Below are 24,930 nucleotides of genomic sequence, written 5' to 3'. Positions count from 1 at the left end.
TCATTGTGGCCCATGGTCCATGCTGGCATTTTGACTACTTGCATTTCATTCAGTCATACATTGGTTGTTATCACACACGACTGACTACCTTACACATCTTCTTCACCCATTAGTGTTAAGTGTCTGCTCCTGCTCTGAGATTGCGCTCCACCATTTTGAATGTGGCCTATAACTGTGGATGGATGACGAGACCCCTGAGTGACGGTGATGCCCTTTGACCTATAGGCAGGTGCACCAGAAGCTCACTCTTGGTTTTAATTAAGATGGCATCTCACCTCAAGCGTTCATGCCACAATAATTAGAGCTCACTAATAGGATTGAGACGAACAACGGCATCAAACAACGGAACCTGGTCTGACAATTTACGAGGACATCACTCAGTCACGTTTGAATTAGTCCAGCAGAGTATCTCAAAGCAAATGGCCGGTTCCGCAGCCTCCTGGGTTTAGAGAGACCCTTCGCCATTTGGTTTTTAATTGAGGTAATTGTTATGAAGGTATAGATTGTGATCAGGGTGAACAGTAAATGAGCTTGTGGATGCAATTTATGTAAAGACTCCTGGTGTTTCTCACAAAATGTTACCTCAGAACACTGGTTTATCTTGCTTGAGGTAGATAATTACATGATTTAGGTACACAGTATTATACACAAATACTTAAAGTAAGACATAAACCAAGGCTTTTAATCAACCAATATCATTTTATTTCTGCAAATAAACTAATTTCAAAGGGCCTCCCAATCATTCAATCGACTAAATGGAAACATTGTTGTAAATGATCACAGAAAAGATGATAAGAAAATAAATCCTACATTTCAGCATCAAAAAGCCTGTACCTTCGCTGCACCATATCTGTTATTACATTTACCAGACGCTTTTATCCAAAGCGACTTACATATGTGCGACTTACAATGTATACACATTTTACATTTACACTGATGGCACACTGCACATCAGGAGCAATTAGGGGTTCAGTGTCTTGCTCAAGGACGCTTCGACAGGGAATCGAACTAGCAACCTTCTGATTACTAACCGACTTCTCTACCGCCTGTACCACTGTCGCTCCCGTTATTATTATGCATAGGGAATGAAAAAATGTGTTAATTTCATTTAGCAGGCAGGATTAATCTAAAGCTGGGTTACATATGACATTTCACAAAGATTGACTGCGATTCATTCCACCTCGGTACCCTTTTACCTGTGCACATTTGATAAAAGGATCTGTCCATGAAATATGCCATGTGTTCATAGAAGTGTAGCTATTAACAGTCAATACATGATTTGCCTGAACTTGCTTTCACCTCACTAGCTGTAAACTAAATGATATGACTGAACTGTGTGTAACACGTTTATTTATAAACGACCCATTTTGTTAAATATGGGCATTTTATCGGATATGGCCGTGGGTGCTCTGGTCAGTACACCATTTGTCTTTCAATATAATTATATGATTAATAATCAATATTCAAATAAAGTACTGATACTAAACTACCTCAAGTAAATGAACACTACTTTGTTACTGTCCACCCCTGACTGTTTGAGTAGACTTCACCAGGAACTGATGATGACCTTATCCAGCTACATAAACACACATTCTCAGACATGCATATAGAGGAAAGATGTCCACGTAGTCCTGTAGTTCAGCATTATGTCATTACATTTGACCACGGTTGGAGGGATACTTGGTAACTAGGGATACGATCCATCTGCTTTCGCATTCCAGTATCGACCTTAATGCCTAAGTGCCTGCAGGCTATCTATCCTTGATCACTGCCATTATAAAGAAGTGTGAAAGTGAATGTTACGTCTAATAGAAAGCATTACTAACTGGGCCGCTACCGTGAGTTTCATGCATGTTCACAGATTTACCATTAATTCAGCAATCCCATAGGCAAGGGGAATGGAATAAATATACAATTTCCTTTAATTTTGCTATTTTGACGGGAGCTATAAATGGGCCAGCACTTTCCCCACCAAGCTCCTTGTCAACGGGATGCAAGTGAAATCCTCCTGGGTTTCAGTCCTCACATGAACTAATACAAACAGAAAACAAACCCTTATTTCTGGAAATGTTGACAGTAATTACTGACTCATCAGTGTTACTGCAATTGTGTGGAAGGTACAGCAAACTTCTTCAAGTCTACAAAAGCCTTTCAGAGGGTCAGACTGACATAAAATAAGCTTATTATTTCCATGCAGTAAAAATTATTAGATTCATTCCACATTTTTGGTGACTACATGCACAAAGGGTTTGTCTAGCCAAAGACTTTGGCAAACAAATTTCTTCTCATCCTTCAGCTTAGAGATCAGATGCTATTTTCATTTTGCCATGGAGACACATTTTAGGCCTCCACTGATGTTTTGTCTTTCGGTGAAATAATTAGGTCATTTCCTGCGAGGGGTAACAGAGCTCAATTAAGTGTGACACTTGAAAGACAATAAACGTTGGCTTGATAAAAAAATTACAGCAGATTTAGTTGTTAGGGTCAATGTCAAACGATGAGCAGACATTCCCTTATAAACCTGATATGTGGTCACCAAGACTAGATGAAGCTCTCTAGAAATTGATTGCTTGAGTTCAGGTCCTCTCATACTTTCTGTTATACTAAACGTCATAATGGTAAACCGAGCATTATCTATCTGACATGTTCACAATTATTTTTGTACCAAATAGCATGACATAATATGATGTGGTGTAAAGTAATAACATTAAATTAACATGAAACAAAATTTCACTGAATAGTGGTTTGTATGATTATGGATTTTCAATCATGTTTTTCCTCAAAAATGCACTTGGACCTTGTTAATTCTCAGTTAATTCTTACTTCAATTTGAAATGTATCCTATCCCACTTTCCAGTGTTGTTCCACATATGCCAAGACACGAGGCAGACACAGTGAGACAGAGTGGACAGGAAGTGACCTCAGATGTTTACTGTGATGTGTGCCAGATGTGACCTCTGTGGTGACGTGTCGTGTATGCACCACTGATACAGTTGACACACAATGCCAGCGAACATCCTCTCTGGAATTCAGTATTTGTCCATGTATTAGACTGATGACTGGCCACATCTCGTATCCAGATACAACAATCACATACAGACTGCATGCTGGTGCAAATAGAGACATCTATTACTTAATTAGCACAGCAATATTGACAACTGATTTGCAGATCTCCAACTCTCGTGTACGGTGTTTACAGGACGAGGAGAGAAATGTATTTTTTCTTGAAGAGAAAAGATTTATCGAGACAATAATAGCCTCTGCTCTTTGGGAGCCCTGCTCTGGAATGGACGTGTAACCTGTGTTATTCTTTATTCTGTCACTCAGACGACTCAAAGCTTTTCTTGGCGTTGACCTGAATGTAACTGCTCTTAAGGGAGGTCAAAATGTCTCCTGTTCCCAACCGCCATGTATTGCCACATTGTGAGAGATGCCAAAAAAAACACTCCAAAAGGTTGCTGTGCCGACAGTGATGAGGTTTGAAAGGGCATTCTTGGGTTTAACATGGAGTATACAGCATGGGAATTAACTTCATATTTCTCCACATCAAAGCACACGCACAGCATTGTATCCAGTATGTGATGGGCATCATGTGGAATAGCCTAGGCCTTCTACACAGACACATGGCCAGTGTCCTGTGGAAGCGTTTACCTCAGAGCTTCTTAGAGGGAGACAGAGATGCTGCATTTAAATACATGGTGTTTAAGTTTCTTTAACTGTATTATGAAAGAGTGTAGCCAGTACAGCTCTAGTCTGGTTCTGTCTGCCAAAGTTTAAAACTTTAAAACACTGTAACAAGTATGACTTGAAGGCTGTATACTGCCTAAGGAACATTATTACTGAAGTGATAGTTGGGTCATGGAGAACCTATTGGAAACACTTATATATCGTTAACACGGATGTGATTTAGCCAGCTGTTGTTCAGTTGGGAAATTTCAGTTTCAGTAACTCTCATTAAACTAAAAATGGACTTCCGTAGTTAAATATAGGAACCATGGTATTGAAATTATTAGGGTTTTTTTTTAAACTCACCTGAGCTTTGCACCAAATTCGTTTTCATTGTTCTGGCCTTTATTAGCCTGGGCCTGGGCATGGTGTGAAGGGAAATGTATGGCCTGGCAGATGTGATTGACTAATGAAATGTAAATGTCTCACCTCACCGTTGTTGCTGCACACATTGTGACAGGTAGGCCTTTAGAAACTGGTTTGATTTGCTCTCTTGTGGTGGACAAAGGACTGTGGGCCAAGCCACATAAAGCATTCAAATGTCCAAGGCTCCCCTACCTCTGCTGACATCTTCAGTCAACTGACTTTGATAATATGAGCGTGAAATTAAATGGTGGCAATTCGCCCAATGACAAGGACAGCATTGAAATGGAAATGAAGCAATGACCCCTGAGGTTAAAGTGCTGAATTTCAGTTTCAGCCTCCAGCTTAAAGTGTGCTGATATCCATGCAAGGTGTGCGTCATTGTCCAAATAAAACATTGATGGCCATTGAATACAGTATGTTGAGTGAGTGCCCCTTTGAAAGTCTTTTCTTGGGTACTTTTTTCTTTCTGTGATGGGAAGAAACACCCAACTTGTGCCCCTTTGTGGAGCAGGATGCTGGCTGTGCTGATCATTCCTCTTTTAAAGTAATAGCTGTCTGCCAAAGCATCATCACATTCAATATCATGGCACCCTGAGGTCTTTTATGTGACAGCACCCAGAGACTGTAAGACAGACATGTGAAATACGATCATGACCTGCAGTTCATCTCTACATCAATGTTCCTCTGCTAAAAAAACAATAAGAACCTCACACAATATAACTCAATCAGATGGAGAAGTTTACTGAGAACTCAAACAAACAGGTTCATTTAAAAGTTATGCTTCATCAGAGGTTTCGTGATTCAAATTGTGATAACATTTCTTAAGACTCAATTCCAGGGGGATTTATGTTCAGGGTATATGAATGTATGTAGCCTATTATTCACATACCAACAACCCATTCGAACAAGCGTCTTGATGTATAATTTACTTGACAGGTCTTCCTCCATACTCAAATGAATTTATGCATAGTCACAATTGTGCCCTTGACCCCAGAAACTGGAATTGCAGATGTATCATCTGACCACTCTCTTGTTGTCTTTTACTTGCGAGTAGGGTGGCTAATTCCTCTCTGTGATTCTGAGCATTACTATGAACTCCATTAATAAGCTGTGGACTTCTCCAAGTACCTGACAATGAGTTCATGGAAATAAATGAATTGAGGGGACATAACAAGCACAAATTTCAGTTTAAGCCTGTGAACAATAATATGGACCTTACCAAAACAGACTTGACACAGAGTGCTGTGAGCAGTTCCAAAGCTCTCACACCTCTTAAAATACTTCAGCATTAGAGCCCCATTATTTCAACATAATGTCTTAGGCAACACCCCGGGTTCCTGTTCAACATACCGGTTACGTGATTAACTGCCATGTCTGGGGTCAGAATAAAGACTAAAGCCCAATTACAGACTGAAATGTTGCATTAAATTGAACTGAGTGAAATTCATTTTCTGAAGTCCAGATATTTTAGTGAGAGATCTTAATTACAGTTTAAAGTTGACTGTGCATCCATCACATATGCAGTTACTTACCTTTCTCACATTTTAACTCCTATATATTTCAGACCGTACAAATCTTTTGAATCAATAAACTAAGGTTACGTATTTACTGAAACAGCACTACATGGGAAAGAACCCTAGGTTTCCAAAAGTTTGGGAAGGAACTAAACTTTGTGATTGTGTCAGCTGTACACTGAAAGGGTGTGAAGCAACACTATATGACCGCCTGTGCAAAATAGCCGCGAGCAGCAATCATCGGGCTCCAAGCGCAATGCACAAACTACCCCAATTAGGGAAAGGTTGAATGATTTTGTAAATGTTCCATAAGGATTTTAAAGTCAAAATCAATTTTGAAGATAGACCAAAACATGTCAGAGGAACAGATGAAAACATGGTGTTAGTTGTTGTAGCAACATCCTCATCAACACAGACATCCAAAAAATCACTATAATATATCAATCATATGCACGTTCTACATTGAATAAGGCCCAAAGAAACCTCAAGGCTCCGCTTCTATACACAGTATTCCTTTCGACTTGCCACCATGAAAGGTAATCAATGATGCTCTAAAGTGGCAACCCACGTAGCAGTGACCCTCAGAATGGATGAAGCTCTGATCATTTCCATTGAGGGCAATGTCTGTGCCAAGGTAAGCTCTTATTTGTGCTGGAAACTCAGTCACTTAAAATAGAGCTCATTAAGCCCCTCTGCACGACACCTTTGTTGATCTGAGTCTAAAAAGAAAAAAAAGATGTTCTACCCTGTGTAACCTGGCTCCTCATCTGATCAAAGTTGGGGATCTAGTGAATATTCAGACTATTCACAGCATGTCCAAGGCCTCACACCGTCACACATCATTTTCCCCAATGTGGATCTCTCTCTAACTACATTTCTGACAACACAAATCCTAGCTGTCACTCCTGCACAGCGGGAGCTGGATGCTTTGGCAATCAAGCTTCCTGTCTTTTGAACAGTCCTGCTACACCTGCACTCAGGGGAATGACATTTAATCCTAATATTTATCTTTGTGGTTAGACAGCTCTATATACAACCAGGAACATTTGTCTGCACTGCTGGGCTGGCTGTCTTTACAAGAGCCTGCCTTGGTGGAGCCTGCCAGCTGTGGTTTACAAAGAAAATGTCTTTCCTTTCAGTACAAGCAAGCATGATCAACACAACCAATTCTTTCCTTATGTACAACATCTACCAAGCATTGCAGGAGATAGGCTAGTTACTGAGTAGATTAGGTCATAAAATAGAAAATCAATACTCAATAAAAAAACACTGATTCCACATGAAATGGGTAGATTTCAGTATGAGCATTTCTCAAAGGGCTTTGTTGACTGCTGTTTTTCTTTCCGATATCTAACCACCAACAGGCTCCTTTGCACTGAAATCTTAAACCGATCTGAGATCTGAGCGCACCCTTCCATAGCAGTAAACACACACACACACACCCTCAGTCTCAGAGCGCAAAGTTCACCTTCCTGCTAATATCATACCTTGGGTGATGACACGAACTACATGGCATTATTGGGCGTCCCAGAGGAGGCCAAATGAGTAATGACAGCACTCAAGGCACACAAACAATCACCCTTCACTCTGTCAGTTCTTTGTTATTATGAGCAGCTGCCGGTCTCTTCTACTTTGCAGCTACGTGCACACTCTCTCTCGCACGTACACACTCTCTCTCACACGTGCACAGACATAAGCAATTTGTCAACCTGGGTCCCTATTGACAGTTTCTTCCTTCCTTCCCCCTTTATTGCCACCAGCAGACGGCTCCTGCACGGCACGCCTGCTGTGGGTGGCTTTCAGGTGATGAAGCCTGGCCCTTAATGATTTCACGTTCTCACCTCTCCTCCACTCTCACTTAAGCTGTAGCTGTATAATTGCCTGCCTCTATAGCCCACTGTTTGACCACCGCCCCCCCCCCCCCCCCCCCCCACGGACAGCGAGTGAATACAAGAGAAGCCTGCCAAAGAGCAAACCCCTGTGGTGACCTTATTTCCGTCAGTAAATAGCATATCCATATCCTATATCCCAACACCTTCCCCTTCCCCTCCATACTGCTGTCCTCCAAGGTGTGTAGTTTGTAATGGTTGTCAGCATTTCTTTTATTTATTTATTTATTAAGTATTTTTTTTTCTGGAGGCTTTTTGTCCTGCAGCTAATTCAGTTGCAGCGCTACCATGACTTAAAAGCAGTCTTGTGGGGGGGGGGGGAGACGGAGACGCTCAGCTAATACATCATAAATGATTTCTCATTACAGAACAGTGGGACACAGGCACTGAGAAATGAAATGTTTCACATTATTTAAAGTAATGGCAGTCATAGTCCACAGATAATTAAATTTATTACACTTAGCCTAAAACTGATTGCCTCAATACGTGCTTTTACCAGAACAGCAGTGTGGTATTGGCCATTTTTTTAAACCAATCTTTCATGGTTTTTCTCAAGTGTAACTGATGTTTTATTAGTGATCTTTCATTAAGGCTCCAGGGTGAGCGCTGAATGAATGGGACTTCATAAAGAAGTCAGCATGAAGTTCCTTCAGCTGTCATTCTGTTGGAGAAAGTATGAACATATTATAGCTCACAGAAGAAGACCATGATACCGCAACGATCAGTGTCTATATTCAGATTCATTTCACCTCCCGTTGTACAGTGTGCAATGAATAAAAAAACATAATTCTTATAAGGACAATGACCGGGTTGCTGTCAATCAAACATCTACTATTCATGTAATGGTAGTGACTTGATGTTGATGGAGACAGCAGCGGAATGACAGAAGGAAAAATTCTGCTTTTTCTGTCAGCCGAAGGAATATGCAGAATGTGTTAGTTTCCAGACTGTTTGTTCCATTGCTCTAGCCTTACTTAAACCAGGAGCCGAGAGCGGTATTGACACGGATCCAACAGAATCCACCAAAGACGCCCGAGGGCCACACATGATGTTCTGATAGAGAGCTCAGGCCAAAGCACTAGAATACCAATAAAGCTGAAAGCCAGGGTGAGACACCTCGACACCTCATTGGTTAAAATTGGAGGAAATGGTGGGGTGTGTTTTTTTTCTGCGTGCTGTTCCTGACAGAGTAAACACAAACCCACCTCATAATGCAGTTCCAAAATAGCCATTCCGCCAGAGGGCCAGTGGACAATGAAAGGTGAGGACATTTCCAGAAACTATTCAAGCACGGCTTGTAGTAGAACAAACAGTCCTCTGGTGTCTCTGTTTTTGACACTGCCTCTCACTGTACGTCACCTGAAAAACCTAAACAAGATGATTGGCATGAAAACAACTGCTTGGGCATAGACTGTGTCGGACTGGATGAAAGGAATGGAAACCAAATGTAACTCAAAATGAGAATTGTGTAGTTAATGGCTTCCAACAGCATTGCTCTGTGTCAAATGTGATTTGGCATGGACCTGAGAAGTCACTGGTGTAGTCGAAAATAGATCTCCATGCAGATCTGCTTTGTATAAATGTTTGGAAAACATGTATCCAGTTCTACACAACAAAGTACTGTCAGGGCTTAAGTATTAAGCATGTCAACGCTCCAAAGTATACTAGTTTTGCTGTTGCAGACAAGCTTAATCTCAGTGTTTGAAATAATATCTCTACGCCATTTCTTATAGGTCTATAGTGTTCCCTTCCCTACAATAAATAGCCATTGTTAAAATCTGCAGCTGACAAACTTTTAGACAATGAGTTATATTATGATACAATAAAATAGTAATGTATTTAGTTTCTATCACTATAGTTACCTACCTTAAAAATACTGTGACTGGTGATTTAATCAGCTATGATCAGTGAAGCATAAAATAAACTCTCATTTTATCAGCAGGTCTACAGTAATCCCAGGTGTTAATCCCAGGTGTTGTTCCCAGGTGTTAATCCCAGGTGTTAATCCCAGGGATCCAACATACTAATGGGAATGTGCATCTGTACAATAAATCACTTTGTATAAAAGCACCTGCTGAATGAAAAAATTGCATCCACGGATTTGGTTGTCTCTTGAACCTGACCCAGTACTTTAAAACGTACATACACATGCAGGGCCAACACGCACGGACAAGTCTGCAAGGACACAAAATCGTAGTGTCTCCATCCTGGTGACAACATTTGCGTTGTGCGCGGACCTAAACATAGCCATGTCTGCGGGAGTATACTTAAGCCTTCACTCAGCACTGCGGTGTCGTCCCCTAGTGTGACAAAATGCATGGCTGACTGTCACTCTGGAAGGAAGAAGAAGGACAACTGAATGAAGACAGCAGCCCGTTCAGGAGCAGCTTTTCCATATTCCATGCCACAAGATTGATCTAGAGCCCATGGGCTTTCTTCTCATTGTCGAAGGAGGAGACACTGTTGAGTCAATCCTCTCCCTACTTCTCCCAGGATCCACCTGCCAGACTACAGCTGTGGAGCCGGCCACACGGCTCATGAAGCAGCTGGTGTTGATGCTCCCAGACAAGCAGGACTTAATTCGTGTCAGTCGGAGAGAAAAAATCCCTAAACAGCTGGGAGGCCGTCCCATTTTCCTTTCAGAGTGCATAAGCTTTCGCCCAACTGCATCTGTACTCTGTATTACTTCCGTTAATCTCAGCAGACGGCCCCGACTTGGGTTCCAGCCGTCGCCGCTAGGGATGGGCATAATTAATCGACGATCGATTAATTGATCATTAAGAATTTCCTCGATGACACTATTTTTTCATCGATAAAACTAATGCATGTTCTGTTGCGTAGTGTGCGTGTAATGTATTTATTTTAGGGCTGTCAAAGTTAACGCGTTATTCTATGAGATTATTGTGGCCGAGATTAATGCAATAAAATATTTTAACGCAGTTAACGCAACTTTGTTTACTTCCGGTGTGCGTTGACCCATGGCACGAAACCGCCGCGTTTCTGCAGTCAGTTACAGTGGGGAAAATAAGTATTTGAACCCCTGCCGATTTCGCAAGTTTGACCACTTGCAAAGAAATGTGTGATCTATAATTGTAATAGTAGGTGTATTTTAACAGTGAGAAACAGATTATCAACAAAAAAAATCCAGAAAACTGCATTTTATAACATTTATGACTTAATTTGCATTTGATGCAGAAAATAAGTATTTGAACCCCTAGCAAAACATTACTTAGTACTTGGTGGAATAACCCTTGTTGGCAAGCACAGACGTCAGACTTTTCTTGTAGTTGGTCACCAGGTTTACACACATCTCAGGAGGGATTTTGGTCCACTCCTCTTTGCAGATCCTCTCCAAATCCTTAAGGTTGCGTTTTCAATGGAAGGGAATGAGGTTCAAGCCCAATATTCCACGTTACATGGCCCCATCCATAGTCCCCTCGATGCAGTGGAGTCATCCTGTACCCTTGGCAGAGAAACAGCCCCAAAGCATAATGTTTCCACCTCCATTCTTGACGGTGGGGATGGTGTCATATTCAGCATTCTTCCCCCTCCAGACGTGGCAAGTCGAGTTGATGCCAAAGAGCTTGATTTTGGTCTCATCTGACCACATCCTGTCTCCCAATCCTCCTTAGAATCATTTAAGTGTTCATTGGCAAACTTCAGACGGCCCTGTACATGTGCTTCCTTGAGCAGGGGGACCTTGCGAGTGCTGCAGTACTTCAAACCATTACGGCGTAGTGTGTTGCCAATGGTTTTCTTGGTGACTGTGGTCCCAGCTGCCTTGAGATCATTCACAAGCTCCCCCTGTGTAGTTATGGGGTTATTCTGCACCTTTCGGATGATCACCGATACCGCACGAGGGGATATCTTGCATGGAGCCCCAGACCTAGAGCGATTGACAGTTGTTTGGTGTTGCTTCCATTAATGAATAATCGCACCAATAGTTGTCTGCTTCTCACCAAGCTGCTTGCTGATGGTTTTGTAACCCATTCCAGCCTTGTGCAGGTCTACAATCTTATCTCTGACGTCCTTGGTCAACTCTTTGGTCTTGCCCATGGTGGTGAGGTTGAAGGTGTGAAGTATGATTCTTTGGACAGGTTTCTTTTATGCACGTCACCAGTTGAGATCAGGTGTACCTTGTTAGGCCTAATGAGGACTAATCTGTGTGCTTCTTGGGCACATAACTGACCATTGGGAGCCAGAATTCTTGCTGTTTACTTGGGGGTTCAAATACTTATTTTCTGCATCAAATACAAATAAAGTCATAAATGTTATAAAATGCAGTTTTCTGGATTTGTTTGTTGATATTCTATTTCTCACTGTTAAAATACACCTACCATTACAATTATAGATCACACATTTCTTTGCAAGTGGCCAAACTTGCGAAATCGGCAGGAGTTCAAATACTTATTTTCCCCACTGTAGATAGGAGAGACCGAGACGGTAGTTGAAGATGGAGAGAGCTGAGGGATTGTTGGGCGGAAAGTTTCTGTTTAAGAGGCAAAATGACGGAACAATCGACAAAACTAAAGTTGTATGTAGCATTTGTCAAGCTGAATGTAGCTATCACAGAAGCAGCTCGTCTTTAAGTTATCACAATCACCTTAATGCAAAGCACCCGACAGAAAGCAGTCCCAGGTTAGATGGTCGCCAACCCACACGCCACCACTTCTCTAGGGAAATAACTAGACCAGTCCGTGAAAAGGTTACCAACGCAGTAGCAGTTTGGGTTGCCGGTGACTGTCGGCCCATCAACATAGTTGAAGACGGTGGGCTGACTGAGGTGATTCGAATTGCTTCAGGGGACAATTCTTACGATTTACCGTCGAGGGACACCATTGTGTCTAGCATACATTCCTTGTATGGCGGCAAGAGAGCACGAAAAAAATACAATTAAACAACAGTGTCTAAAAGTGATTACTCGTTAATTTATAAGATGTAGTCTTTAGAAGAAAAACAAACTTGTAATCGCGATGACATTTAAAAATGTGAGATTAATTAGTTAGAGAAAAAAAACCGAGGGTCAGTTGTGTTTATGAGCACCGGCTTCTAGCTGTCGGCTCCGCTGCTTAAGAGTACTACAGCAGCGCATATTTTCAAGTGTAACCATTGAACGGATCCCGTTTAACTGCCACAAGAGTTGTCCATCTTGTAAGTTTAACTGCCACAAGAGTTGTTCATCTTGTAATAAAGATCTCAATGAGGAAACACGCTGTGTTTTTTCTATTTTCACTGCATTTTAATATAGTCTAAAAATAGTGAATTTTAATATAAAAATATTAATGATTAATCGAAAATCGATCGTTAATTCTCCCGACGATCGATTAAGACAATTTAATCGAATGCCCATCCCTAGTCGCCACCCTTCCCCTCCTAGCAACAGATTTTCTGAGGTGCGAACACGAGAAGGTGCTGACCATGAGCAACAGATAGATGACGGATCTATTTTTGTTCCTGTTATCACACCTTCAGAGAGACACACAAAAAATGGGGGGTTGTAGGTGTTGCTGGCCTATATCCACCAAAGGTAGTACGCGCCTGCTCTTGTTTTATTAACATCAATACAGTATCAATACAGACGTAAAGGGATTATGATGACACAAGGCCGCTGGGAGGATCATTTTTGTCACATTATACACTGCTGTTAAGGCCTGAGTGGTTTTTCCCAAAGATTCAAGGAGGCTCCGCTCTGCTCCATAATCTTTGGGTTTTACTACCACTTTGACTGTTTAGGCTACCTGTCTTTCTCTGTAGAAAAACAAATCCTGCATGCGTGGAATGGGTTCAGCTTATGTGGTCAAAGATATCAAATTCTATGCATGTGCTGACTTCTGCACATGTGCAGAACAGATCGGGTAGCGTCAGCGACAGTGGCATTGACACAAATTCACCAGTCAAGTTAAGAAGCGATTAGAACACAGCCTATCTTAACCCAAACCTGGGACGTCCAGGGACGTCCATCTATTCCTGTGTACAACTTAACACTGTATACCCACTAAGCTGTTCTACAACCAATACTGGCTACAACTAATGCTGGCTGTCTACTATTATCCACAATTAATTCTGCATATTTCATGTGTATACCTTCTTTTGTGCTTCATGGATTAGGTGTGTATCGTGTACGTATGCCGCAGGTGTGCCAATATGTTTTATTCTGTGATATGTGTATGAATCCATCTGCTTGCTCGTTGCTCCTGATCTCTCTTCTCCTTCTCTCCTCCCTCCCCTTCTGCTCCCCTCCTTTTCAATCTCTATCTCTCTATCCAGCCAGCCACAGGCAGATGGGGCCCTCTCTCCAATGAGCTGAGGTTCTGCTCAAGGTTTCTTCCTGTTAAAAAGGAGTTTTTTTCTTTGTACCCAGTCGCCTTAGTGCTTGCTCTAGGTCTTAGAATCTAGGGGGTTCAGGCTCTGGGCTCTGTCAAGAGACAATTCCAGTTGTTGAATAAAATGTAATACAATTGAAAAGCAAAAAATTGAGAACACTTCAAACGTTCAGCCTTCCCGAGAAGACTGTGCATGGCCTGTCTGACCAAATAGGGTACACTGGTGCAAACTCACCAGAGGTGAAAAGGGTGACAAAGATGAAAACCCCCGAAGGATATAGTAATAACAGTAAGCCACACCATATGTAAATCCTAATAATTACCACCTAATCACCATTGCTGTAAATGACCCCCCCTCCCCCCCCCTAAAACAAAAGCAGGCATACATTTTAGCACAGTAGGGTATCATACAGCCTTTTCGTGCATCTTCATCAAGGGAACCCTTTGCCTTATCATTTTAATAATATTGTGATGATGCGACTTAGTAACGCAGGCTTACACTTTTGCTGACAGACTAAATAACGTTACCTAGTTCATTTCAGAATAGCCAGCCGAAACTGTGATTGTTTGAGGGAACAATGCTAGCTGCAAAAACATGGCAAGCTTCTTCTGCACCATTTGTCATTGACTGATGAGTGACCACCAGCGGTAAGTGACACTCCCCCTTTATGATAGCGTTACAATTATGTTCATCATTGACAACTAATTGAATGAATCATCATCATGGCAGGGCATGACACACACACTTCCGCGAAGCTACTCCATGCTTAGGCCTACCAACCGCTTAAACCAGACTCTCCTTCTGCTCCTGTTAACGGTCTCTCCTCGACTTCCCTGTTCCATACCTGCTCCTCTGCTTGGCGGTGGCCATTACCAGCCATCTCTCCTCTTTCAAATTCCACCTGTTGCTGCAGTGTTGGGTAGGTTTACTGTAAGCCTACATGTTGAAGCTACTGCAGCCCCTGCAGCAAACCTGTTTGTTGTTGGTGCCCATTTGCGTCATCCACCGCTAAACTTCTCCACATCCCCCCAGCGCTTTGGTTTGTCCATTTTTGACATCCTTGGGTGTTCGGCTCCCCTGGGGGTAGGCCATGATACCCTATGATGACGACAGAACATTGTCCTGGCTAATCAGGTTGTGTCTGTGAATCACCATGAAAAATGCTTTTGCAGCTGAATAATAACTGATAATTTACCACCTGATGTAGTAACTAACATGGATATCTCAAGTTACATACTTCGGTGACCCTCATGGGAGCACCACTGCCAGTATTATAGACTGCTTTCATTTCATGTTTTGTGATCACGTCGTGGAATAATGAGGGGAAAGTGTTTTGCGGGTGAGAGGGGCAAGCTTTTATTTCAACAAACATGATAGAAACCAACTTGAAGTAAACCTAATATCAGCTTTTTTCCCACCGCGGAACATACTACTGTCAGCACTGAACTCTCAAGCACAAGATGAAATGTCATTCTCTGGTACACAGTACATGTGAAGTGAGAGCTCAGCGGTCCAAACCTGCCACCTTGTGGTAAGTCAACAGAACTGACAACAGACGCAAACAAGAGCGGCAGTGTCAATATGACAACAAATTGATGTATTGTGCACAAACTAAAATTAAAGACATACAGAAAGTGACAGAGACAAAACTATGTCAATATGGATAGGTGCCATGTCCACTTTGCAGAATGAAACAAAACATTGCCCAAATCTGTGTGTTCATTTACTAAATAAAACAGAACCTGAAGAATTAGCTTAAAGGCTACAGGTAACTGTACACAAAGAATCTAATAGCATCAAATTATCGATCAAGCCCTTAATGAAGTGACATTGGCTATTAGTCTATTTCCAAAATTTGAGATAGCATCAGCATAAGGAAAAGTGACCTATGTAGATGCAATTTGTATTTCAGTCTTAGCTAAGATATCCTATTTATTCTGACAGATGAAGCCGTAGACAAACAAACAGCAGCTAAAAAGGCACCATTTGCCCCATGATATTACCTACCAGGAGCAAACATGGAAACACTGCACTGTTAAATTAAAAACAAAATTACAAGCCAAAATAAACCTCTTTAAAATAATTTATTCAAGAAAAACCCTTCTATGGTGTAGATTACCATGATCATTATAGAAAATATGTACATTTTGAGCTGTAATTGTATAAATGTAGAGGATCCTGTCGAAAGTCTGAGAGCAGTTCCATTTCACGCACGCACACACACACACACACACACACACGCTCACACTCACACACACACAGTACAAAGAGTGATTCAAACAGCTACGTTTTCTGTGTCTTGGTTTTGGTTGAATCGGGAAGATTCGGATGCTGGATCTGAGAAGTGGTCTGGTGACGCGTGGTCACCAGCAGATTGCTGGAGGTGTTAGTGTGCACGAGGAAGATTGACTCAGCCGGTCCATCCGTCCGTCCGTTCGTTCGTCCGTTCGTCCCGTTCATCTGTTTGTCCCGTGTGCTCTCATGTTAGGGCAGGCGGCAGCGTCCGTTCGTCCGTTTGTTCGTCCCGTGTGCTCTCATGTTAGGACAGAAGGCAGCTGGACTGTTTGGGTTCCCTTCCCTGTGATGAAGACGAACACGACAAATCAGCACCAACTAAAGGAACTTAGTGTGAACCACTGACTGCATTGATACTCGCAGAGCACCCAGACATGTCCATACATTTCACCTTTCACCCAGTCGTCAAGCATGGTAAGGCATCTCAGAGTTACCAAAGCATAGTCAGCTTTAAGCATAGACCATCATACACGGTGTAGATTAGAAGCTGAGGTGTTCTACTCTGTTGATCCTATTATATTGATATTGTGCCGATTACTGCACAACTGTTATGTGCTGCCTTGATAGTACTAACTAAAAAGATTCTAAACGACTAAACACAATTTTAAGAACTGACCGAGAATGAGCTGATGGAGTTCAGTTTAGTAAATCTCTAAATAGAGCTATCGGCAGCAACACGCCCCCATCAGGCTCCTGGGGCCGTTCTTAGTTGCTTAATAACTACAGGATACCAGATGATATCACAAATACCAGGTCCATTAATTTCGCAAATCAACCTCACAGGGGGGGATTAAACTCTGCTACACTGCAGATGCCTTCATAATCGCCTCCACTATATTGGTTATGACACAATATCATGTCAGGTCATGAATTGTATTCTACCATGATTTAATCCTGTTTATCGTGATCCAAGGCCATTTTCCACTGAAGGAACTAGCTGGCTGTTTTAGGGCGGCCCGCACCTTGGTGCACGTTTCGAGAGCGGGAGCCGCTCCTGTTGGACCTTTTTCTGGGCCGTTTTTGGGGGAGAAATAAGTACCTACTCCAGGGTAGGTACCTCTGTGCGTCCCTGAACCTGCTGGGTGTGGCTTGCAGTGATAGTTGATGCTTATTGGTTTAACGACAACCAGTGCAAATTTTAAAACCAGTATTAAAGAAAATATGTGTGAAGGTTACATATTGAATACAACTAAATTAATTGTAGCTTACAGAGTTCAAATAGAGGTTTCAGTCACTAAATGAACACAAGCAAAATGTCAGCTGAAATAGAAGCTTTCATTAAAATCAACAATGGTGCTGCTATCTTCATGTATCAAGTCATTGCAGCTGCCGTGAAGCCATTTCATTGAATGTTAACAACTTTAGAGCAAAACTGAACAGTCGACCTTGACGTAATCCTAATGTTAACTAGAAATTCACTGGTTTAACAGCCTAATGTTAGTGCTGCCGCTGGAGACATGTATTGTTATTCTGTTGTGCTCAGAATTGGTGTCGCGGTCGAAGAGCAAAATGATTAGACTACGTCAACTTGTAGTGTTGAAAGTGTTGTGCTGTTGTGCTAAGAATAAATAATTCAAGTGAGCCAGAAATCAAAGAGATCTGTAAAAGAAACACACACCAAAAGTTAACAAAGGAAACGAGCTAAAGCAAGATCAAGATCAAGATGAAGACTGAGAGTCTTGGAGGTGGTGTACCTAATAGGGGCTCCTGTTGGCATGCTACTGACTGCTAAGCGAGCGGGCTACCTGTTGTCTCTGCTGCTGACGCCGGTACTCCTCCTCACTGGCAGCGAGGGCCTGAGCCAGGGCCAGATCCTCCTGCTCCTGCGGACTAAAACACACACACACACACACGGTCACGATAACTCCAAGCTGTAAAATGCATTATGGCTCATTCAAACACAAACAGCCCAAATTCAAATTTTATTTTTTTTCAAACATATTTTACTTGAAACAGGAACAGTACATACTTATCATACACGGTAAGGTAAGGTAAAAAGACACTCACAAAAGGATATACATTGGTTACACACACACACACACACACACACACACCTTAATTTCAGGAGTAAACCCTCCTCGGGAAATGACGCACTCTCAAAAGTGCACGCTCTTTCTGACTATGCTGACCCTAAATTGGTAACACACATGCAAACGCTTAAGGTAAAAAGACTCACAAAAGGATATACATTGGTTACACACACACACACCTTAATTTCAGGAGTAAATCCTACTCGGGAAATGACGTACTCTCAAAAGTGCACTCTCTTTCTGACTATGCTGACCCTATTCAAAACAAACAGCTCAGATGGGGAGGAGAGGAGAGAGAGGAGCAGTACTACAGACAGTGAGGGGAGGGGAAGAACAGCACACAGCTGGCAGCAGACACAGAGGGAGACTGGGGCGGAGGTGTGTGAGCTCAAGTACCTGAGTGCAGGTTGGCTGGGCGGTGCGGACTCTGCCAAAGACATCTCTAGCGCTCTCTGAAGAGCCTGCTCCTCTGTCTGAAAGAAGAAACACACACCACAAAATGGAGAACAGTCCAAAACGAACAGGGCCATTAGTGAAACAGGAATACAAAGGAGGACATTTAACAAAGTTCCCCTCCATCACGGAGGTTGTGTTTTTGGTTCGGTTTGTTTCTTTGTCTGTCAGCAGCATTAGGCAAAAAAACGCCCTGGCCGACTTTCATGACACTTGGTGTAGCTTTGGGCCATGGAAGAGCCCATTATATTTTGGAGCGGATCCGAATACCGGGGCGGATCCACAAATTATTTTTCACTTTCATTAATTGCGAGAATAGCAGAGGTCTGCGCTCCACAAGTGCCCTTCTCGTTACCTCTGCCCGGGAGGTCTTGTTTTCAGTTTGTTTTGTTTGTTTGTCAACAGGATTACTACCAGCCTGAATTTCATGAAGCTTGGTTGAGAGGTGGTACATGGGCCAAAGAAGAATCCCTCACATTTTAGAGATCCAGATCCAAGGACGGATTAGGATTTTTTTCATTTTCGATAACACTGCGAGACAGGGCATATTGGTCTTGGTGGAGGTCTGCACTGCAGATAGACAGATATATCAGCTTCTATACCCCAGCAATTGGCCGGTAGTGTGATTCAGTGGAGATCAGTGATTACAGACTACATTTCCCACAATGATTTGAACTTGTTTTGCTTTGAAACATGAGTAGACAGTAGACATCACGTAAAATGTAATTCCTCAAGCATGCAATTACAGGGTTTTGGGTATATTTCCAGATGATCACCTTACTTCTGTCAAGACTGGGAGTATGTAGCATTCAAGTGTACTTAATATAAAACAACACTAGTCTTTCAGTAGACACTCACCAGTCCTGCTTGAAAAGACACTGAAGTGGGTATTACATTCTGTGCTGGAGGAGGGGCCATTGGAGTGGCTTGAGTGTATGTTCCTTGTGCACTGGAGAGAAATTAGCGACAAGTCTTCTGACAGTGTTCTCAGAAAACAAAAAAAAACAAAAGGTACAATCTGACTACATAAACAAAAGGATTTGAAGCACGTTGCCAGTTCAAAGTACTCACTTATTATGGGTTCTGGAATTCCCTGGCACACCGTTGGAGATGGGGCGAGAGCTCCCTCTACTGGACGAACCGGCAGAGCTGCTACTGGAGGCTGCCTGTGACCTAAACAAAGCAGCAAACCTGCAGACCAAAACATAAGCACTTGTACTGACACAATCTCTCTGTGTGGTTCTCAAGGCATCGATTTTAGGCACTAACAACTTAGTAGCAGCTAACGATAGCATAACTGACTGTCTCTAGAACACATCAATCAATACCTGTTCATGCAGGTGTACGCTTTATGAAGTTGAGATCTGAAGTCGTGTGAATTTTTGCCTTCTTGTTATACCTTTCACATAATTTAATTTGCTTGATTCTTCTTTAAGTCACAGTAGGCGCTCTTGATTATCGGGTAAATACTACACTATTTATTACTATTTATGTCTGCGGCCAATAGAGTTCCTAAGAGCACAGAAATGGTGCCGTAAACGGGACAAATCACTTGTCCATCGCAGTTGCCTTTCATGCTGATGGGGAGGAGGCTGTGCTCACCCAGATTTAGAAACCGGTTGGGCTTCCGTCTTACAGTCGTGGTCCAGCGGATGCCTGTGCTTCAGACAGTAGTTCGAGTGGCACTGGTCGCACGTCACGCGAATCATCTCCTTCTGCTTGCAGCCTCCCTTCGAACATTTATTAGTGAAGATCTGGGAACAGGGGCAAACAAAAACAAAAAATGACACTGGGCTATTCTTCTTCTGACTGTGAGCAGTGATCATTGTAATCACGCGATGTGTGTGACTTCAGAGGGTTCTACCTTTCTCTTTCTCTGGGCTGGGTCTGACTTGCAGTCCCGGTCTATGTGCTCCCCTACTTTGATGTCGGGCATCTCTCCTCTCTTGGTGGGGATAGGGGTGTTGCACAGCGGGCACACGGGGACTTGGACATCCTGTGGCAAAAGAACTTACTGACTCATCATCAACTTTATCTACATTTCCTGGAGGTGACCATACTGCAACATAAAGAATTGGGTTTAGAGGGGAATCACGCGACGCACAAACCTTTTTGTAGGAGGAAGTGCACTTGTGATTGGCGTAAGTGATGTGGTCTTTGCAAAAGATTTCTTCACAGGCGTCACATCTCATTGGCAGGAAGTCTATGGAATTAAAGGTAACATGTGGTCATTATGGGAAATTCGATGAACTGACTAAAAGACTATTTAATTTCTTTGGTCACTCTGTGCTTACCAAAACCCTTTCACTGCACCACATAATGGATGCCTTATTCGTTATGAATAATTTATTAAGTCTAAATGGTGGAAATATCATGGTAATTCAATTTATCGAAACAGAGCAAGTGTTGACTTTGGCAAATTCGTATTTGTGTCTATGCAATTTGTCAGCTGGGCCCACTAGGTTCTTTCAGGCTATCTGATTACCCACAGATTTGTGGTGACAATTATTAAGACATTTGGTTGGTTTTGTAAGAAAACTTGACCTCCAACAGACCTCATCTTAATATAATGTACAAAAGTCAAAACTTTCTCTGTGCATTCTGAAGTACATTAAAGGGCTGAAACAGTAAAAGGGTAAGTCAACATCTATATGGTGACAACATTAGCAGAAATGCACACAGTTGGCCTGTATACTGTCAAAATTCCCAAAGGATCAGCTACCTACTGATATGTTCACTTACCTAAACGTTTGCAGGACGTTTCAGAACAATGCTCTCCCAGATCTGGAAATTCCATGGCACTGTGGTGAATAGTCCCTGATCCGCTCTGCACAGACAGACACACACACACAACAATCAATGATTGACATTTGTGCTTACCCTTGATGACAACCACTGCCTAATATTGTTTAACATTAGGTAAGGGATAGTGGCCACCGAGGTGTCCCGTTACACGCAAACATTGGACGAGGCAGAGGCAAGGCCAATATTTTCACATAATGGGACACCTCGAAGGCCGTTATCCCGCTTATACCCTGGTTGCCACACATGTATTTAGGCATGCATGTACAGCGTTACAAAGGAAACATTTGGTTCAAGAAGCCAACCTGTTCAGTTTGTCGTGAGTTACTACTTTCTTTGGTCTCGGACAGGGATAACACTTAGATAGTTTGCTTGATTACCATTGATGCTATTGTTGCTAAGCCCAAATTCTGTTTGTGATACTATGCTTGCTAGTTCTCCAGATAACATGATAGTTCACCACCACATGTTATTTCATCACATTTACACATGATTGTTATAGTTACTATTCAAAGTTCCCAGAGCACTGATATAGAACGGTGATAAAACTAATACACCGGATGTCCTTCACAGGTGTCCAGTTAGAGAGAATGAATACAGTGGTTCTCAACAGGGGTCTTGAGATGATAGGAAATTATTGATAAAAATTATCCTAATTGAACTGTGAAGTGAAATACCCAACTATTTGTACGTAGAGCTTTTTAAATATACACTCAAACTCATTTCTATTTAAAATGAGATTAGAATCAGTCATGAAACATTTGGCGTTCATATTTTGTGTTTTAAAGGAATTGTGGCACCTATCAACTTCCAAACTCTGACACACTGACACACAAGTATTGATTAATGAGGCCCATTACAGAATGCTTCAATTACAAAACCTTAAAACCAAAGTAATATCCAACTTACATAAACAACACAATTATGTTAAAATCATACAACAATAGCCTTTATGTTGGAATATTTCCTTGGACACAGAGGGAAAAGTATTTCTCGTGTCCGGGATATAACAATAAATAAAATACAAATTATTTTGCGAAGCATGTCATTACATCAAACAGTAAGACCCTTTTAAACAAATGATACAAAGTAGCAAAATGCTGGTGAATAGTCCGAATATCTAAGGTAATACTCTGCAGCAGCGAGCCAAATGGGGTAATCTTTTAATGACTTTGCGTTGTCGTTGAGCAGGGGATGAGTTTAGTTTATCGGCTTTCTGTTAGCTACAGGACTGTTACATAACTCCAACAATCAGGCCGGCCAAACACTAATTACGAGTCTACTGTTGTTGCTCATCGTACTGTCAATGCTGATTCATGCTTCACAGCAACCTACTCCATAGCTAACGTTAAACAGAGCAAACGACTGTCAGTCACTTGCTTGACACTTTGCTGTCTAAATCAGTTAACGTTAAATGTTATAACTGAACCTTATATTCGTAAGCCGTAACAAACAATGAGGTTAAATATACATTAGACACAATATCACACTGAGTAGGAAACACTGTCACTTTTCCACTGTTAGCTGTCTAGCTAGTCATCCCAGCTAACACTTGAAATAATACACAGTAGCAAGCTAACAATGCTAACACCAATGACTATTCACCATAGCTCACTAGTCTTAGCACGCTAGGATAAGGCTACGTTTTCGAGTAATTAGCAATATATCTCATCGCATAAACATTACCAGAACACATAACAACAAGTAAGTCATTTCATTTTTTATTTGATGTTAAAACCTGAAAACAAGTGCATTTTAGTGGCTTTACAATAGCTAGCAAGATCAAATGACTAATGGCACTGCTCTGGAAAAAAGCTAATAGGAAACCAGGTTTAACCAAGCGAATAAATATCGAAGCATAAGTTCTTATAACCGCACTTACCTCTAACGTAGCAATACAACTTCTGTTATGTATGCCTACCGATCACGCGTCGAAATCCTGTCATAAGGATGGACGAACTGGGATTGATTTTTTAGCGAACACTGGATGACTGTGCGATCAGCTGCTAGCAGCCTCTTATTTATCTCAGTAGGAAGTTTGGGAGCTCACTGGGTAATCTGGGCGCGCCCGAGTGACTACGTCTGACGTAACCACGACAGTGCTGGCTCCTTCCAGAATTTGCCACATGTAGGCAGTGATGCAGCGTTTTTGCTTTTGAGGCCCTTGGAACATCGGCTATTTATTTGTAATTTATTTTATTAGCAGTGGCCTATTCTTTCAAAAGGTTTTCTCAGAATACAAACTCTTACACAACCCAACTCCTATGTTAATCAATGTGATTTGACACTGTCTCTTTTGATGCATGTGAGCTGTGTATTTATCAGAGGGAATGTATAGAATTCCACCTCTCTCTCATGTGATGGTCCTCAGTTTCAGTATCTGTATTGAGGCCTATTAATTTGGCAGTTGCTTTAATGGGCGGTGAATTAGAATCAAGGTACAAATAATCCAGATAGCAGTTTGTGAAGGAGAAGCCAGATAATAAGACACAATACACAGTAGCCTATCAACCCAACATAAATTAGAGAAAGTGGAGGCATAAGTCTTTTACAATCTTCAAGGACATGAGTCTTACATTGGCACCTGTTCGGCTTTACCTGTTGTTTTCTTCCTCACCTGTGGGAGGCTCAGGGAGCACCTAGTGTGTGGCCCCTATAACAATGCTGGGGAGGAGTAAAAAAAAAAAAGGATCACGGTAGGAGAACCTGTATGCCAGTTCTGATCCAGTTTGTTTGCCTGTGTTGAGGAACACTATTGTTCTTGTGCTCAGAGTGAGTAATAGTGCATTTCCCTTTCCGCTTGACTGATGTGTGTGATCAGAATCAGAAAAGTTTTTATTGCCAAGTAAGTTTACACCTACCAGGAATTTTCTATGGTATATTGATGCAAACCATAAACATACACAATAAACAATAAACATATTAAGTACTTTTACAAACATAGGAAAAAGCTATGTATAAAATATATAAAAATGTACAGAACATGTTAAAGTGAAAAATGAAAGGAGTATGTTTGTTTTGAGTATGAATTTGTCATTTGGTTATCCCCTTGCAGTTTTTTATTAACATTAATTAATCCTTGTCATGCATTTCTGAAATGTTTGAGTTTGGTATGACCTGTGCATGAAAACTGATGATCAAAATATATGACTGTTTCAATAGGATGGTGACTGCTCTTGTTTTTGTGTGAGACTTGTAGTGACTAGCCTTGCATTGTGAGTGTTACACCCTGACACATTTGTTTCTCTGTTTTTGTATTGGTAGTTTTGAATACAAGAAATGAAGGACACTTCCGCATGAAGCTCTAATGGCCAGTCATCAATTGCAGTCATCAATAAAAGGTGCACAAATACTTTATTACTGTCAAACACACCAAGTAATTGGCAGTTTGTGACGCTGAAATCACAAGTGCCCTGTTGTCTGTAAAAAAAAAGAAGATTTTTTTTATATTTCCATCCAGGGTGTATCATTTGGTTTAGGGGTTTATCAAATGGCATGAAAGAGGTGTGGTCTCTTCAATCAATCAATACA

General features: G+C 41.7%; 1 protein-coding gene across 2 annotated transcripts; it reads right to left on the bottom strand.

Annotated features, from left to right (window-relative positions):
• Nucleotides 1–15,150: 15,150 nt before the first annotated feature.
• Nucleotides 15,151–23,469, bottom strand: zfand2a (zinc finger, AN1-type domain 2A). Of its 2 annotated transcripts, none has more exons than XM_012816788.3 (10): nt 23,282–23,469; nt 21,340–21,424; nt 20,706–20,800; nt 20,462–20,593; nt 20,200–20,351; nt 19,669–19,788; nt 19,456–19,546; nt 18,541–18,617; nt 17,809–17,944; nt 15,151–16,397 (listed from the first exon to the last, which is right to left on the bottom strand). In XM_012816788.3, exons 2-9 carry the CDS (start codon nt 21,392–21,394, stop codon nt 17,833–17,835), a joined length of 834 nt encoding a protein of 277 aa, XP_012672242.1. In that variant the 5' UTR covers nt 21,395–21,424; nt 23,282–23,469; the 3' UTR covers nt 15,151–16,397; nt 17,809–17,832. The 2 variants fall into 2 exon arrangements, with proteins under 2 accessions (XP_012672242.1, XP_012672240.1); XM_012816786.3 differs by having other exon boundaries at nt 17,860–17,944; nt 23,282–23,468.
• Between the last annotated feature and the right edge of the window lie 1,461 nt (nt 23,470–24,930).

The sequence above is a fragment of the Clupea harengus genome, chromosome 1, assembly GCF_900700415.2.
Source record: "Clupea harengus chromosome 1, Ch_v2.0.2, whole genome shotgun sequence".
NCBI classification, from domain to species: Eukaryota; Metazoa; Chordata; class Actinopteri; order Clupeiformes; family Clupeidae; genus Clupea; species Clupea harengus.
This window is presented reverse-complemented; position numbering and strand designations above follow the sequence as displayed.

Excerpts from the sequence above, each read along its gene's own strand:
- zfand2a (XM_012816786.3), bottom strand. The coding sequence starts at position 21,394 with ATGGAATTTCCAGATCTGGGAGAGCATTGTTCTGAAACGTCCTGCAAA. Across the intron at positions 19,789-20,199 it reads CAACCGGTTTCTAAATCTGG|GTTTGCTGCTTTGTTTAGGT; the intron begins GTGAGCACAGCC and ends TTTGGTCTGCAG. Across the intron at positions 17,945-18,540 it reads CCCAGCCAACCTGCACTCAG|TCCGCAGGAGCAGGAGGATC; the intron begins GTACTTGAGCTC and ends TGTGTGTTTTAG.